The sequence below is a fragment of the Danio rerio genome, chromosome 8 (genome assembly GCF_052040795.2).
Source record: "Danio rerio strain M-AB ecotype USA chromosome 8, GRCz13ab, whole genome shotgun sequence".
NCBI classification, from domain to species: Eukaryota; Metazoa; Chordata; class Actinopteri; order Cypriniformes; family Danionidae; genus Danio; species Danio rerio.
This window is the reverse complement of record NC_141028.1, coordinates 53,560,610-53,577,764: the sequence shown is the minus strand read 5'-3', so window position 1 is coordinate 53,577,764 and position 17,155 is coordinate 53,560,610. Positions and strand designations below refer to the sequence as shown.

General features: G+C 35.0%; 2 protein-coding genes across 4 annotated transcripts in view; one reads left to right on the top strand and one right to left on the bottom strand.

Annotated features, from left to right (window-relative positions):
• The window catches only part of mtor (mechanistic target of rapamycin kinase), a 236,007-nt gene that overhangs the window by 93,624 nt on the left and 125,228 nt on the right, over positions 1 to 17,155 (top strand).
• On the bottom strand, positions 3,202 to 6,570 carry angptl7 (angiopoietin like 7). The gene is given in 5 exon segments (NM_001006073.1): positions 3,202 to 3,766; positions 3,849 to 4,044; positions 4,442 to 4,636; positions 4,717 to 4,817; positions 6,056 to 6,570. Coding segments are annotated over 5 exon segments (1,017 nt in total). The 5' UTR covers positions 6,411 to 6,570; the 3' UTR covers positions 3,202 to 3,596.

Here is a 17,155-nt window from a genome sequence, read left to right as displayed (position 1 = left end):
CTTTTATTAATCCAAGGTCATCACAGCAGAATGAACCACAACTTATCCAGCAATTTTTTACACCGCGCTTGCCCTTCCAGCTGTAACCCATCTCTGGGAAAACATAGACTGGATGTTATATATTATTACATATTTGTTATATCTTATCCTAAAATGAATAGAATGGTGCATATCTACAGTATTTGTCTATCATTTCATCATATACAGTGAAGATTAGCAAATATACAGATAAATGTAAATAAAATAATAGAAATTAAATTATACAAAAATTATATAAAGAAATATAGAAAGGATTTAGTGTGAACATGTGGCATACCTAGGCAGCTTGTGTGAAAAATCCTAATATGAAGATGTTTAGGTGTACAAATTACTGAAATGGTGTACAAATAACTGATGCAAAATCCACTTGTTTTAAATACTACAAAATCACTTTAAAACAAGATTTAAGAGAGTTCACGTGTGTATGCACATGCCACATGTTGTGAATTAAATATCAATTGACTTTTTTTTTAATCAGGTTTTCTTCTATTTATATATATTTGGAATGATTTTAGCAATTATTAGTGAAATAGTCTTATTGTGTCCTGAAAATAAAAAAAATGGTTAAGGATTTTATTGCTGTTTAATTTTTCCTGAAAGACTAATAAATACCTCACAACGGTTCTAGTGGTCTGCAAAGGCAATTACAGTAAATGTTTTATTTTCATTAAAAATAATTAGCTTATTATTTTGGTGCATTCCCATTTTTTCCTGTGCATGATGATGATAATGATCACATTTGATTAGCGTTGGTGCTTTGTTCAGCAATAATATTTGCGTTTTTACAAGCACATTTTCTCAGTTTCTACTTGACTGCTTCTTGAGGGAGTCTTCAAGTATCAAACCGCTTCGCTTGTGAAAACAAACTTCAGTATTTTATAAAGAAAACAATTAATGGAGTCAGTAAATTTATTTATTAAGAAATTTAAAGGGATAGCTCATCCAAAACTGAACATTTAGTCATCATTTCGCTCGTCACAAAGCTGTATTGGCTTTCTTTCTTCAGTTTTTGCCTTCAAAATATCTTCTTTAGCGAGTGAGTAAATAGAAAACAGTGAGTAAAAAAACATAAACAACTATCCATTTTGTAGTTGTTTTAGTTGTTTTACTTCAATTGTAAGTCGCTTTGGATAAAAGCGTCTGCTAAATGACTAAATGTAAATGTAAATTTTTGTGTGAAGTTTAGGTTTTGTGCTGAGTCTTAAATGGTAGAAATAAGAGGTTTGGGACGCAAAGTGTGTGTCTACTAGTTTTTTACAGGAAGTGCTGAAGTGCACTGAAAGGTCATGCGAGGGCATGTAGTTCCTGGAAGTGAAACCTCATCTGGATCTCCCAGAATGCCAGAGCTAACAGGCTAAAGTGAGCATGTGGAATGTACTCGCGTTGACCCAGGTTTGGGATATTTGTTCAAGGAATGAATGGATTTTTTATTTTTATTTTTTTGGATAATTTAATAATAACTCAATTCACTTTTTGCGTGTTATTTTTATTTAGTTTTGGGTTTAGATTTAATTGTCATTCTCTTAAAGTGTGTATTTAGAAATGCAAATCTGAAGTTTGACTTTACAAAATAAATCACAAATCAAATCAAAATGTTGCTCAGAAAAATTGCAATTAGATATTTTCGTCAAATCGTACAACCTTTTAGGCTTTCATAAAGCAGCTTTATGAAAACACAACATAAACATGAATACATGTTAGGGTTTTCTAAGTGCAGGATTTACAGACAATACATTGAATTACCTATTAAAACACACGCACAAAGAATAAGTACATATTATGATACAAAAATAAGCAAACAAATCCAAATCAAGGGCTCCATGTTTATGTTGTTTGTCACAAAATTGCTTAATGCTTTGACTTTTAGATGTTGTTTGTTCATTGCCAGATACAAAACTTGGTGGGGTAAGTATTTGTTATATATTTTTGAATACATTCAGGTCATTTTAATAAAACCGTGATCATACTGATAACCGTGATTATTTTGGTCATTATAATAATGATATGACATTTTCATATCAATCGATATCTATTCTTATTGGATATAAAAAGTGCTTGGACTGTTTAGTTTTAATGGTAATAGTTGTTTGAATTGATCTCGTTCCTGTGTACACTACCTGACAAAAGTGTTCTCGTCAATCCCAGTTGTAAGAACAACACATAATAATTTGTGTTCTAGTTGATCATTTGGAAAAGTGGCAGGGAGATAATTTTTTTTCAGGTAAATCATGAGTTGAACTGCATCCCAATCATCAAAATTACTGCAGAAGACCTGGAACCCGTATTGACCCACGGTACTCACAGAAATCAGTCAAATCGAGGAAAAATCATGGTTTGAGGTTACATATAGTATTGGGGCGTGCGAGAAATCTGCAGAGTGGATGGCAACATCAACAGCCTGAGGTATCAAGACATTTTTGCTGCCCATTACATTACAAACCAGAGGAGAGGGCAAGTTCTTCAGCAGGATAGCGCTCCTCATACTTCAGCCTCCACATCAAAGTTCCTGAAAGCAAAGAAGGTCAAGGTGCTCCAGGATTGGCCAGCCCAGTCACCAGACATGAACATTATTGAGCATGTCTGGGATAAGATGGAGGAGGCATTGAAGATGAATCCAAAGAATCTTGATGAACTCTGGGAGTCCTGCAAGAAAGCCTTCTTTGCCATTTCAGATGACTTTATTAATAAGAGATTTGAGTCATGTATGGATGCAGTCCTCCAAGCTCTTACGAGTCATACACAATATTAATTATTTCTCGATTACACCATGATTTTATATTCTATGTTGTACATTATTTCTGTTAAATAACAAGACTTTTGTCATACGCAAAGTCAGACCTTACTGTTCTAATGAAATAATTAAAAATCAAGCCATTATTTAATAATTTTATTTTGTTAAATATTTTACTTTGGTGAAATAAGTGTGATCTAGAGGCCTTTGCCTTTCATATAAGCCACTTCTGATACCAAATGATCAACTGGAAGTCAAGTTATTATGTGTTGCTCCTAAAACTTGGATAGGCGACAAGACTTTTGTCAGGTATGTGTATGTGAATCATATTAGTCATTCTTAATGATGTTTCAGAATGTTGTGTGTTCTTTGTGTCATTCATAACTGTAGCATACGCATTTCATTTAGACGAATCATAGTTTTTTTTTTTCTTAAAAATACATTTTATTAACCATTCAATATTTTACTTTTTACAGAGTTAAGTTTACTCTACCAGTGAATTTCTCTGACCTGTAATAAGTCGCACTCTAGCAACACTGAACATCACAATTTAATCTTTTGCTGTTTTTCCCCCTTTGTGCTCTATGATCATGTGCATAACAAATCCTCTGGAAAAGGCTAAAGAAAATATAAACATATTTACGAGATAAATACCTTGTATAAAATGCAATTTACAATCAAACATCGTTTATCACATAATCCAGTCTTACAACACTCTGTTATACAGACGCATTCCCCCTGAAATAGTTGACCGTTTCAAGATTTATACTGTTGATCCATTGATACCCAGGTTTAGTGGTGCACAAGATTAGTTTTTAGCAAGTCTTTATGGTACAAAGGTCTGGGGCCGGATCTTCATCTCCACCCGTTTCAATGAATAATTGGGTCCGTGCCATCCATACCAAGAGATGCCATCGGGATTTTTGGTATGTGATCCATAGCGGTAAAACACACCATTCAGATTGGAGTCAGTGCAGCAGTTGTACCAGTATCCACCTGGAGGAGAAAGCCATTATTATTATTAAGTCACAAAATTCAGTTCTACTGAAAACGCTTGTTTGTTTGATTTTTATTTTACCTTGGCGAAGTTGTGCACAGTTGTCCAGACACTTGTCGTTATCTTTGTTCTTCGTGCTGAAGTTAGTATTATTGTGGTAGCGCAGAGAGTCTCCGGCATTTCCACTGTAATTGGCGATGAGCAGCTTGTAGCTGTTCATTTCGTTGCTCAATGTGAAGAAGCCATATTCGGCATAGCGTACATCACCCTCCCAGTCCTGAAAAAATGTGCAGAATGTTTATTAATGGGTTACTATTCAGTAATGAAGATCAAATTAGTTGATTTTTTTTTTTGGTCGTGCATCACACCTGCCAACACTCCCGGGTTTCCTGGGAGTCTCTTGTATTTCAGACCCATCACCCGCCACCCTCCCGTTTTGTTATTTATGCCGGAAAACTCCCTTAATTTCAACGCCGCACCTCCCCCCCCATCCTCAGCATTTTGGTACGGTCTGTGAAACCCCTGGGTTGCCCAAAACACGCTTTACACCACAGTACACAGTACCCGGTTCTCAAGAGTATCATTTAGACACCTCAACCCCGAACCTAACCCCCTCTCTCTGATTTTCTGGATTTTCGTGGACAAACGTTGGCAGGTATGTTGTGCATACTTGCCTCCATCTCTATTCTCAGCACTGTGGGCTGTCTGGTCATACGGAAGATGTGTTCGTTACCGAGCCAGAAATCACCACGGATTGTGCCAAAACCGTTTTTGTACTGCTTCCAGTCCCGGTTGAAGCTTGTCAGCCCGATCTTACGTCTCTGAATGAGAGTCCAGCCACCACCGTTGTTCTCCATGTCACAGAACACCTAAAAAAGAAAAGCAAAAATGAGTGACTGATGATCTTTCAAGTTAAAGTACGAAGACTTGAGCGAGGATTCAGGCTTACGTTGAGTTCTGGTGTTCCAAGGAAGTCATCTTTCGGTAGTTTGTACTCTCCGGAAATTTTGTAGTTTTTGTTGTAAAGGGATGCGCAATCATAGATGGCATCTAAAAGAGAGAAAATTCCAGATGGAGCATTTTAAAAATAATTATTTAACGTTGAATTCAACTTCATATCAGCTAAAGACACATTTCAAACGCATCTGTTTACTGTTTGCAGTATTGCCGTTAACAAATAAGGAACTACTAATTTGGATATTAAATTACAGCTTCGCGACTCGCTTAGTTTAACACCCGTTTTTCTAGAAGACTAATAAGTAGTCTAATAGTGCTTCGTAGTTCTTGTGGGCTCAGAGCAAGAAGCACAAATTACCTGCTGTGACTTGGCTACTGTTGTAAAGCCAGACATTCCTACACATGGTAAACCTGTATTATTACCTACTGATTACGGCCAACTGCTTTCCAGACATTTTACAGCTTCTTGGGTACAGCTATGTTAATGGTTTTCAAATGGAAACGTGTGTGTCTGAGGAAGTCCATGTGCAAGCATGAAAGCGTTTTAATGAAACTACACCTTTGTTTTTATTTTCCGCTCCAATTTTTCTTGTCTCGTGTTACAGTGCATTTGCTGTAAGAAGTATCTTTTACAGTATTTTCTGGATAATGCATCAGGGTAATAGAGCTATCATCTTCCATTCCAAAGTAGACATCTGTTTACTTCATATCAAGCCACTAGCTTGGAAATACAGCTCACTGTTCATTGTGGAAATCAATGTGTAATTTAGATTTAAAGGGATTTAATTCAGGCCAAAATGACTATTCTGTCATCATTTACTCGCTTGTTTCAAACCTCCTGTGAGTTTCTTTCTTCTTTTACACACAAAATAAGATATTTTAAAAAGTTGGCTTCCATATTATTTGTCTTTCCTACCATTGAAGTGGTTTTTCCAGCTTTCTTTCAAACATCTTCTTTTGTGTTCAATAGAACAAAGAAATTGATTAAGGTTTGGATCAAATAGTGAGTAAATCATCCTTTTTGGGCAAACTTTATAGAAAGGCCAATGTTAATTAATGAGTTAATGTAGAGAATATTGTCCTTTAGAGTACTACAATAGTCCCCTCTTTAAAATATTTAGGAGAATTTACATCAAGTTTTCTTTTACACAACAAAATGATCTTTTTAAATCTGTGGGTTACATTATCCCGTGACCTACAAGGACAACTTCTGGCGCTGTGATGTATGTCGACAGCCAGCATATGTGACCAATGACCCTACTGAGTAGAGAAACACATGGTGTGTGCCTGGAAACTAAGCTTTCAAGCACACGTTGAGTGTCAGAACTCACCTGAAGTGCTCTGCTGTGGTGCAGACTGGGCGGCCTGCAGCTGCATGATTTCGATCTGATTGTAGATTTCAGAATACTTGCTCTCGGCCTCGGTAACACGGGCCTCTTGCTGCTGGTTAAGCTTCTCCAGCTCCATCATCTGCCGCACCACCTTCATGAGCTCAGACTCCTGCTTCTTGTTCAATTCTTCCAGCATGCTGCTCAGATTGGCTACTTGGACTTTTAGGGAGCGCACCTCATCGCAGCATTGTGCTCCTTTTACCGGTTTCGGCGTTGCCAAGTTCTTCTTGAGAACATTCTGAGCCATGGCATGACCCAGGACTAGAAGCAAAAGAGTCAACGATGTAGCCGTCATCTTTTTGCCGTTCTTTAGTGTGAAGAAAGTTTGCTTTGAGGAAGATTCAAATCGATCCTAGTGGTGAATGCTCTTCAGATGACACAAGAACACAGTCTGTAGAATATTTTCCAGACAAGTGTCTCTTCTCTGCTCTTCAGAATCGAATGTCTGCTGAGATGAGGGCCTGCAGTGGATGCGGCTTAAATATCTTTTCACGTGTGCTGTGCCCTCCCCTTTTGCTCAGGCCCACAGTCGCTGACCCCCACTCCCCACCACCTACCACCACTCTCCCCTCCCCACCCCACCTTCTCCCCCTGGCAGAAAATTTTCCTCCGCCTCTTGTCTGGTCCCAGCCGTCAACACGTGTGCCATGCACCTCACAATACTTCCATTTTGCTCAAGTGGAACTTGTTTGTCAACACACAATTGCACGTGGGAAGAAGAAGACTCTTTGTTCTGTTTAGAGTCATTTATTCTGCTCACTTCTTATTAAGATTTTTTTTGTGACTTCATTTTGCTGAAGTGGACGACTTGTGAGAGGAAGCTGTGCTTTCTTTTTATTCTTCTCACAGCCAGCTTGTAATTATTGGAATGACTTCTAGTTAACCTAAGAAAAACGTGACTTGCTTTTATTCTACCAGTTAAACTGAGGAGTGAGAAGAGGTTAGACCGAAACACAGACCATTGCTTCCTGCTTGAACTATAATCTGTAATTTGGCTAAAACTTCTGTTTTGTTATGAAGTTAAGTCAGTTTGTTTAGGGCTTTAATATATCTAAAAGGTAACTTTAAAGACAATAATAATGCATTAAAATATTTATATTAATAAAATATGACTTTCTTTAAATCATGAGATTTCATTGTAATGAAGTCAATTATTTCTTCAAACTAAATAGTTTATTAGGTAAAAGTAAAAAATTGGGTTTAATCACTTAAAAAAGTCCATGATTTACTCTACCCCAAAACATTTTAAGTGTATATGGGCCCTACACCCAGCGCAATAAGGCGTAAGATGTGTTTGGCATGATTTCTGTGCTATTTTCAGACCAGCGCGACAGTATCTATTAAATTTTACAGCATGTTGTTTAAATAGCAAATCCGTTTGTGCCACCTTTGGCTCGTTTCCATTGAGTGGTACAGTACGGTACGGTTCGGTGCGCTTATATGGCCATTTCCACTGTCAAAGTGTACCAAAAAGCTAACCGTACTGTACTTTTTGGGAACCCTTTCGAAAGGATACCTAGCACAAGAAAAGACGCACAACTGAATGCTATTGGTTTACAGAGATACGTCACTTGCAGAAGCAGGAGAATGAAAACAAAGGAACCTTCATTTTTAAAAACACAGCCGAGACATTACACCATAATAATAGATAACATATAATAATAAGTCATGGTCGACCAGAGCTCAGACAAACCTTGCCGTTGTCTTGATGAACAGCCAAAAAGCCAAGAAGAACAAAATACGCTATGTCCTGTTGTTGTTTTACGAGCCCGTCTAAAAGAGCGAGCGGTTTCACTTTCTTCTGAGAGCTCGCCGCGCGTCTACGTTATATTTGAAATAACGAACTTGAGCTCATGTTAATAACATGCGCGTGATTATTGAAGTGCTTCTGACATCCGATCCTTTCAAAAAGGGATAAACACGAGAGTGAAGCGTGAAAAAACAAAGAAGAAGCCAGAAAAAAACAGCAACAAATGATGATAATGATTTTGCAACAAAAAACATGAACAAACTGCCATGTTTAACCATTATCAGCACCTTTTGGACTACTATGAACTCGGAATGATGCAATTATTGTCTAACAAGAGGTTACATGTGCTGGTGAAAATTAAAGACACAAATGAGAGGTTTGCACTGACTGTGGGCTGTATTTCCTGTTGTTTTTGAACCCAAATAAGGACTAAATGTCTGTCGTATGTTGTTCTTCTGTAATTGATAACATATCAGAGACTGTAAGGGTCTGTATGTGTTCATATAGGTTGCATTTATTTATTTATTTCATATAATTGCAGATGTTACAGTAGGTTATTATCACTGATCTGCAGTTTTAATCAAATCATGTTCATAGAAAGATTAGTAATGAACATTTTACACAAGTATTTATGTGTATAAAGCATTTGTTTAGTGAGAAGAGCTTCTCATGATATGTGAATGACCCGTACAGCTTTACTGTAAAATTTCCTTGAGTAAAAATGACGTCGACCGCGACTTTTTGTCGTACACCGCGCTGACCATTGGTACCCTTTTGGCAGTGGAAACGCAAGCCTGATATAGGTGACCCGTACCCTACTGTACCTCTCAGTGGAAACAGGCCATATGTGTACTCATGGGTGTGCTGGTCTGAAGAGGACAAATGTTGAGGTGCATTGCTGTCGCATTGCCATTTTGAGGAATTGAAATAGACTGCACCATTGACCAATCGAAAAGCTGGCCTAATGTCAAGCATAGCTAGTTATTCACTGTGCGGGTCTAAACGCTTAGACATTGTCTATTACACAAAGGATGTACAGCAATTCACAAATATCATTACATTTTATGAAAAATTAAAGGATTAAAATGTTTTCCAAAAATATTATTTGCATCTGTCGGGTTTTGGAGACGCATGCGTCACCATATGGGGCATAAGAGTAGGATGTGTGTTTGGATATAACTCAGTTTTTTGACCACACTTCAATATTATTGTTAATTTATTAGTTTGCTGGAAATTAGAAATAAATTTAGAAATAGTTTTGAAACAAATCTTTGACCTTAACAAACAAAATTAAACATGTACGCTAATGAATGTCTTCAGTGGAGTGCGGTGGACAATACCGTTTCCTTATCCACAAAAGTAAAGGAGTAAAGTAAAGTAACAGTAAAGAGGCCGAATGGAGGAGGCTCATTCTTTATCCTGTTGCAGATGATCTGTTTTACTATTTTCTCAGCAGTGAGTTGGAAAGGAGTGTGTTGTATACATGGAAATAAATCAAAATTAATTGTTGGGGGAGGTAATGAATTAAACTTTCGATAAACATTGCACTTTGATTATTTTATTTTGACATTATTATATTCATATATTAATATATATTTATTACTTATATAATATATAATACTATTATTATTAAACTTTTTACTGACACCACTCACTTTGTTATATAAAGTTTGTGGTAATGCACTTTTGTTTTACATTTTGTCTTAAAAATGTAATGAAATCATCTAGTGTGCAGAATATTATGTTATAACATTACATATGTGTTATATTTATAGTTTTATGAACCTATATAAAAGTTTACGCTCACTTGTTACTATTTAAAAGCTTTTTGCAAAATGAGTTTAATCATTGAAGATTAGCATTTTAACTTTTATTTCTTTTATTTTTAAATAGTTCCAACAGTTTTAGGGAAATTGGTTGCATAAATGGTTGATTGGTATATGCCTGGTACTGATTCTCTGGTACCGTAGCAGTGGTATCGTGACAACACTAATCACAGGTTTTGTTACCTCCCATTCAGACAACAAAAGAAAACAGATGTCAGAGAAAAGAAAAAAAAACACTTACAGACAGGACTGTAGCAGTAATGATACTCTTAAGAGTGTGTTAGGAAGCTGTTTACGATGTCATACTGCTGTGTCTGGTGAAAGTGTGGAGATGAGCCAAATGGCCAAAACATCCTACTGTAGATTTGATCTTTGTAATCATCGTTTCACCATGAAAATGACTTTTTCTGCATGCTCAAACTAATTGAATGAATTGGAACAACACAATTCTTAAGCTTTTGGGGGACAACTTCATTGTTTTATGTTTAAACTATTTAAATTTGTAAAACAATTAAGGAGATTAAGTTAACTTAATTGTTTGTTTTGCTTGGAACTGAGCAGCAACCTTAACCTTAGATTTTAGATTCCATTATGTATATATTGTACTCTTATCAATTTCGTTGGAATTTTCATGTAAGTGTAGTTGATTTAATGAGAAATAATCTTTCAGAATGTATTTTATGCCAGATATGGGTTGCTGACGTGATGTTGATGATTTTACACATGCAGTAAATGGTTTTCTTTGAGTTGACTCATCTTAAATCGAGTCAACTACTGTACAGTACTTAGCCTAAAAAGTTTAGTCAACTCAAAAAACATTATATTATTATTATTTTATTATTATTATTTTTGTCCACACAGCCCTATGGTGTGACTATTTTACAGTTAAAGTCAGAATTATTTGCCCCCCTTTAAATTTTTTTTTTCTTTTTTAAATATTTCCCAAATTATGTTAAACAGAGCAAGGAAATTTTCAAAGTATGTCTGATAATATTTTTCTTCTGGAGAGAGTCTTATTTGTTTTATTTTGGCTAGAATAAAAGAAGTTTTTAATTTTTTAATAGCCATTTTAGGGTTGAAATTATTAGCCCCTTTAGCCTATATATTTTTCCGATAGTCTACAGAACAAACCATCGTTATACAACAACTTGCCTAATTCCCCTAACCTGTCTAGTTAACCTAATTAACCTAGTTAAGCCTTTAAATGTCACTTTAAGCTGTATAGAAGTGTCTTGGAAAAATATCTAGTCATATATTATTTACTGTCATCATGGCAAAGATAAATCAGTTATTAGAGATGAGTTATTAAAACTATTATGTTTAGAAATGTGTTAAAAAAATCTGCTCTCCGTTAAACAGAAATTGGGGGGGAAAATAAACAGAAGTGCTAATAATTCAGGGGGGCTAATAATTCTGAATTCAACTGTAAGCATAGTTCAATAAATCACTCATGTTAATCAAAAAGAAAATCATAAAGTCATTGATAAATGCCTCGGGCATCATTTTCATTTAAGTTTTTTAATCATTTCTATATTTCTAAAAAACTTAGGAACTTTATACATTTTGTCATTGAGAACCTTGTCTTCTGGTGTGACACTGTATGCTAATCTTAAATCACAAACACATGAATAATTTGTTAATTAGTTGTAAAACCCATGATGTGCACCTGCATTTTCACATATTTATTAACTTTGTTTTTTTTTGTTTTTTTTTTTGGAACCTCTATAAAAGTCTTATTTCGCGTTGGCTTTTTATTGAAAATGTTCAACAACAGCAAAAAAAGATTCAAAATTTCATCTAAAATAAATATCACTATATGAAGATAAGTGCCCAACAATGAAGATAAATCGCTCTCATGCTACTTGTATATGATTAGGTTGTGTATATTATATTTCTTGAGTTGTTTTTATACATTTTTGCTGTCAGAGCATATGACATATTTACTGTAAGATGCAGTTCAGAAAAATGTTAAACAAAACTAAAAAAAGAATTGACCCCTTATAACTTCCAACTACACAAATATATCTACTTTTTATAAAATAATGTGTTTTACAAAAAAAAAAGTTTTTACTGCCTATTTGTCAACTACTCATACAATATGTAATTTGGGAATGTGCTTGACATCTCAAAGGTGCTATTAGCACAGCTGAAGTCAATGAGAATGTTGTCTGATTGCCATAGGCCACAACCAGACATGCAGATGTTTTTTCCAGCACTCTTGGAAGCTTTTGACAGCCGTGAGACTCCAAGTGTCTTCTAATTAACGTTCTAAAGTAACACTGAATTGTATTCAGGTTGATGAGCAACATTCATCTTTGAAAATTCTACAACTATCAGGCTGTTGCCTCTTTTTGTAACAAAAACTGTTGCCAAAGCATTTACTTGTCTCCAACTTTTTAAAAAAAACTAAGATGATTTCATTTATTTTACATATATAAAATAATAATAGTAGTGATACATTTAAAAAAAACTGATTCTTAATAGAACCTTTAAAAAACTATGCAAGTTCTTAAGTACATTTCATCCGACACATTTCCAGACACTTCCACCAGTTTGCAAACTTACACCAGACACTTTCTTAAAATTACTTAATATCTCTAGAAAAAAATCTGAGTGTGCTTTACACAGGTTTGACAAACCACCCGTAGAAACACTTTAAACTTTACTTAAAAGTGTAATGTTTTGGCTCTTCTGAAGCATACAAATACTATAATATGTTTGCAGATATTTAAGAAACATACTTGTTTATCTGAAAAACAATGCTAAAGTCAATTAACTTGTTTTGAAAATGTACATTACGTGCCGGAACACTTGTTTGTGTTGGTCACTTTAACCCGCCCAATGCCAGTTTAGCTAATTATATTTCAGCACCCTGGGTTGTCTTGGTAGTGTATTTTTTTCATTCATTCATGAAGGCTCTCAAAGTGTACGGTGACCGAAAGGCTACCTTCGGTGGATGGAAACCGAATCCGAAATCTGAAATGAGACGCAGATTCAGAGTTCCACAAAAATTATTATTAATTAGCAAATAATATAAATTTTACAAATGTTAAACATTAGGTGAGCAGGTTGCATTGTAACCTCGTGTTTTAACAACAAGTTATGTGACGAGATAAGCAGTGATAAGCAATTTGGCTGTTTGCACCAGATGAAACACGGCAGAAATTTAAATACAGCCATTCAGAAGCACAGAATAGTGCACTCACTGCACTCCAGCCAAATGGTAAGGTTTGTAATCTAATTAATACATAATAAACCTCCTTAACATTATTTGGTGTACATGATGAATCACTGATATGTCTTGGCTTGCACTGAGTCGCGGTTCTAAAAGTTCAATTTCAAATGGTTTGTTTTATTTTCGAGATCTGAGGTGAACTATCTGCTGCTGCTTTCAGTAGTATGGCAATAAACGTCATGTAAAATGGCATTCAAACCCACATTATTATTATTATTTATTTAAAACTAAATAAAGCACATGAGGTGATCAGTATCAGTTTATTCTGTTGTTCATCTGCAAGAAATAGAAGCCGTTTCTAAAATATACATTTTAGGTGTTGGTTGGAATAAAAAGCGCCTTTTGATATGAAAAATATTCCTTCTATCGCGTGCCGTTGCTTTTATTTAGAACACGACTTAAATCAGCCTTTGGGCTCGATAGTCTGGCTTGCTCCTGTTGATCTTGTCAATCTGGCAACCTGCGTTTGCGTGTTTTTTGAACCTGGAATGCAATACCTAATTCAACCACTGGGTGTCAAATTTGCATCTTGCATGGACTCACATGTACCACAAATAATGTTGTACTGCTTGTTTTCTTCAACCTTAAAATAGCTCTTTTAGGCAATATCTTATGTAAAAGTATTTGTATGGTCTGTCTCAGGTTATGTGTATAGTTAAGTATTTACATTTAATCACAATCTTAGTTGTTTTATTTTGGTTAAAATAAAAGCAGTATCACTTTCATTTTTCTTTTTTTTCATTCAATCATTTTAAGGTCAATATTATTAGCCCCCTTAAGCAATATTTTTTTTTACAGTTTTGTTATATATTGATTTGCTTTATTGCCCTGACTTGTCAAATTAACCTTATTAAATCTTTAATTGTCACTTTAAGCTGAATACTAGTAATTGAAAAAAATATCTAGTAAAATATGTACTGTCATCATGACAGACATCATATATTTAGAAATGTTTAGAAAAAATATATACGAGAGCTAATAATTAACAGGGCTAATAATTTTGTATATAGTGGGTGGCACTTCAAAAGGATCATTACCTCCATGTGTTGTCTGCCATGCCACTATGGGATTAAGAACATGATTTTAGGTGTAACAGCAGCTTGTGACAATGCTGCCAAAGGACACAAAGGGACGGGATGTGAATGCACAGAAATATACAGTAGCTCTAAATACTCTGCAACTTGTAAATGAAGATGAAATAACGAAACAAAGCAATATAATTCCTTCAATAATCAATAAAAACATGTTAAAAGCTTTATAATTATTGTAAACTTGTTAGGTGCAATAAGGATTCACTTTGAAAAGTAAAATTAAAGAAATAAAAGACAACTAAAAAGAAAGTACAGACATACATACACAAATAAATAAATAAATAAAGCAGTATTTTAGCCTAAATACAGAGAAATGTGCAATGTTTGTTATTTTTTAAGTGATAGGACAGTCAATAAACATTCATTTAAAGTTTTAATTTACATTATTTGTTGTTGATTATATTTTACTATTTTATTTTATGTCTTAATTACTCTACATAAATAATAAATAAATAATTAAATAGACCTAAATAATTATTTATTTAAAGGCATTACCTGCTACTTCATCAAAAGCATATAAATAAATTGACCTACTTTAAGCAGATCATTAAAGTTATAATAATGTATTCTATATATGCATAAAATAGCTCCTACATCTAGTGTTGTGTTCGTATTTATGATTGTTTATGTAGCACCATAGTCATACGAGACACAACATTTCATTCCATTGTATGTCCATACATGTAAAGAAATGACTGTAAAGCTCAACTTGACTTGACTTGTAATCCTCAAGCAAAGGCAAAATGTGACTCCATTTGCAGCTTCGGTTGCTTACAGTGTAACTGTTCACATGTCCATTGACAGTGGGAACAGATGGCGCTAGAGATTCTCTTGACACCCCGCATTTATTACCACACGCATGACATAAACAGTCTGGAGGCGTTGACGTCATTTTGCCTGTCGTCGAGTCGTGCTTATTTCCAAACAGCATGCAACCATTTATTTTCAGCGTCGGCACATCTGCGAGTATTTTACCGTGAAATGAATCAAGATTATTATCCTCACATCGTCAGCCAGACATCCGCTGGCGGACCCTCAGCATTTCACTGTCATGTATGTTTGTAAACGGACCCTGGACGCTGAGACCTGTGCCAAATTTCGAGAAGTTTCAGTTAAATCTGCATTAAGATTGGAGCACGTTTTAACCCCATTATTAAAATGTATTTGTTGGTCTTTCTTTCTTTCTTCCTTTCTTTCTTTCTTTCTTTCTTTCTTCAACGGGATGAGCATGGATGGATGAGCTTAACTCATTTGAGTACCACTTGATTTGAGTTGAGTTGCTTTGTTTGAACATTCACCTTTTACCTGCACTGTTGTTTAATAGATTCTGAGATTTTCAAAATGCATCACTGTTCTCTCTAGAAGCCAATCTGAGTTTGATTTCTAACAGCAGACGGCATTCTAGGCTAGTTTTTAATTATACACTCAAATGCTAACAAGGATGAGCACTTTTGCATTTGGCCGAGTCATGCAAGTTGACTTTTATGTCATGAAATTAATGTAAACAGCTGACTATGAACACTCTTGTAATCCTCAACCTGATCAAGTGGTTCTGGGTGCATGTGTGACTGTAGTCTGATTATAGTCCAGTTGCTTTTGATGATGCTATTGCGAGAGTTGGTGACACAATTACCAGTATTTATCAACAAACTGTATAACCTGAATTCCTGTCCAAGCAAGCACTCCCGATTTCATCATCAAAAGCCACTCGACTACAATCAGACTAGTCACACATGTGCCAAAACTGTTTAAATAGGCTGTGGATTAAAGCTATTAACATTGTAAATAATGTTTAGTTTCTAAATCTATTCGCTGTCATTATATGAATCACCAAGGCACACAGATTCAGCTCAAAATCTTGTTTAATGTTTTACTAAAGAAAAAAGTCACCTATATCTTGGATGACCTGTGCATGAGTAAAGTAACAGGAAATTAGAATTTTTGGGTGAACTATGCCTTTAATGAATATTTTAGGTTTGAGTGGTGTGTGTAAGGAATTGGAGGTGAGCAGAGTACGGCTATTTTCAAAGCATACAGCTGCTTCTGCTATTAAAGAATAAGCTTAGAATTAATTCAAGAGACAAGAAAGGTGCATTTAAATAAACATCAGAATCGATGGAGAATAAATTTCTTGAACAAAAACAGGTCTGCAAGCAGTGTGAGCAGATGTCGAAGGACAGATCTAGTCATGAAAATTATGTCATGGGAATGACTGAAGGCTTTACTGCTTACATCTGGTGTCTTATGCAACCCATTCTGATTTCTTACTAAGGGATAAATGGATGATTTGATATCTGTTTGGATCCGTACGCAGTGCAAATAGAGGACCAATGTAGTGTAGTAATGTAATGCAATGCAGCAACTTCTGGATGCAACCAGTGAAACAGTTCTATCTAGTTACGACCAATGCTATCATACAATTATTCATACCATCTAGAAAAGCCAATATTTTTTTACTTACTGCTTCAGTGGAATTTCCATTGTATGTAAAATATATATCAGGGTATCTGTGGGGTAACAATTTTAAACACTTTAACATTTTTGGTCTTAAAAAGGTCTGAAACATTGTGTCGTATGTCGTTAATCATTTAAAACAGTTCTTCATTTTCCTTTAGCCACGTAAACCTGCCCAATCGGCACAACATCCATCTTATCACCACCAATTCATGTCAAAAAATCTTTTAACTTCAATTTTATTTTTAACTCCTTTTACCAATATGGTTTAATTATTTTCCTTCCGGTAATATTTGTTTAAAAGTTCTGTATTTGTGGCTATTTGATGAGTACACTGATCTGAGGCCAGTTTCAATAAGGAGGTTCAACCAACTAACTTTTTCGAGTTTGACAAACCTGCCATTTTGAAACAGGGCCCTGGACAGATTTTTTGTACTGTACTGTACATTTAGCTTATTATAGTTTTTAAAACTTGTCTTTTTTTTTAAAGAAAAGTTATAGTGGCTAAGAAATAATTAATTTTGATTTGATTGTTTTTGTCATGGGGCAAATAAGAATCTTTTTCACTGCCTCTCACTGGACCGTTAGAACAAATACACAGCATTTAGACTTGTATAAGTCTGAGATTTAATTTGTAATGTTATAAAAATTTCTTAAATTTGACTTTGTGTAACCTGCAGAAAC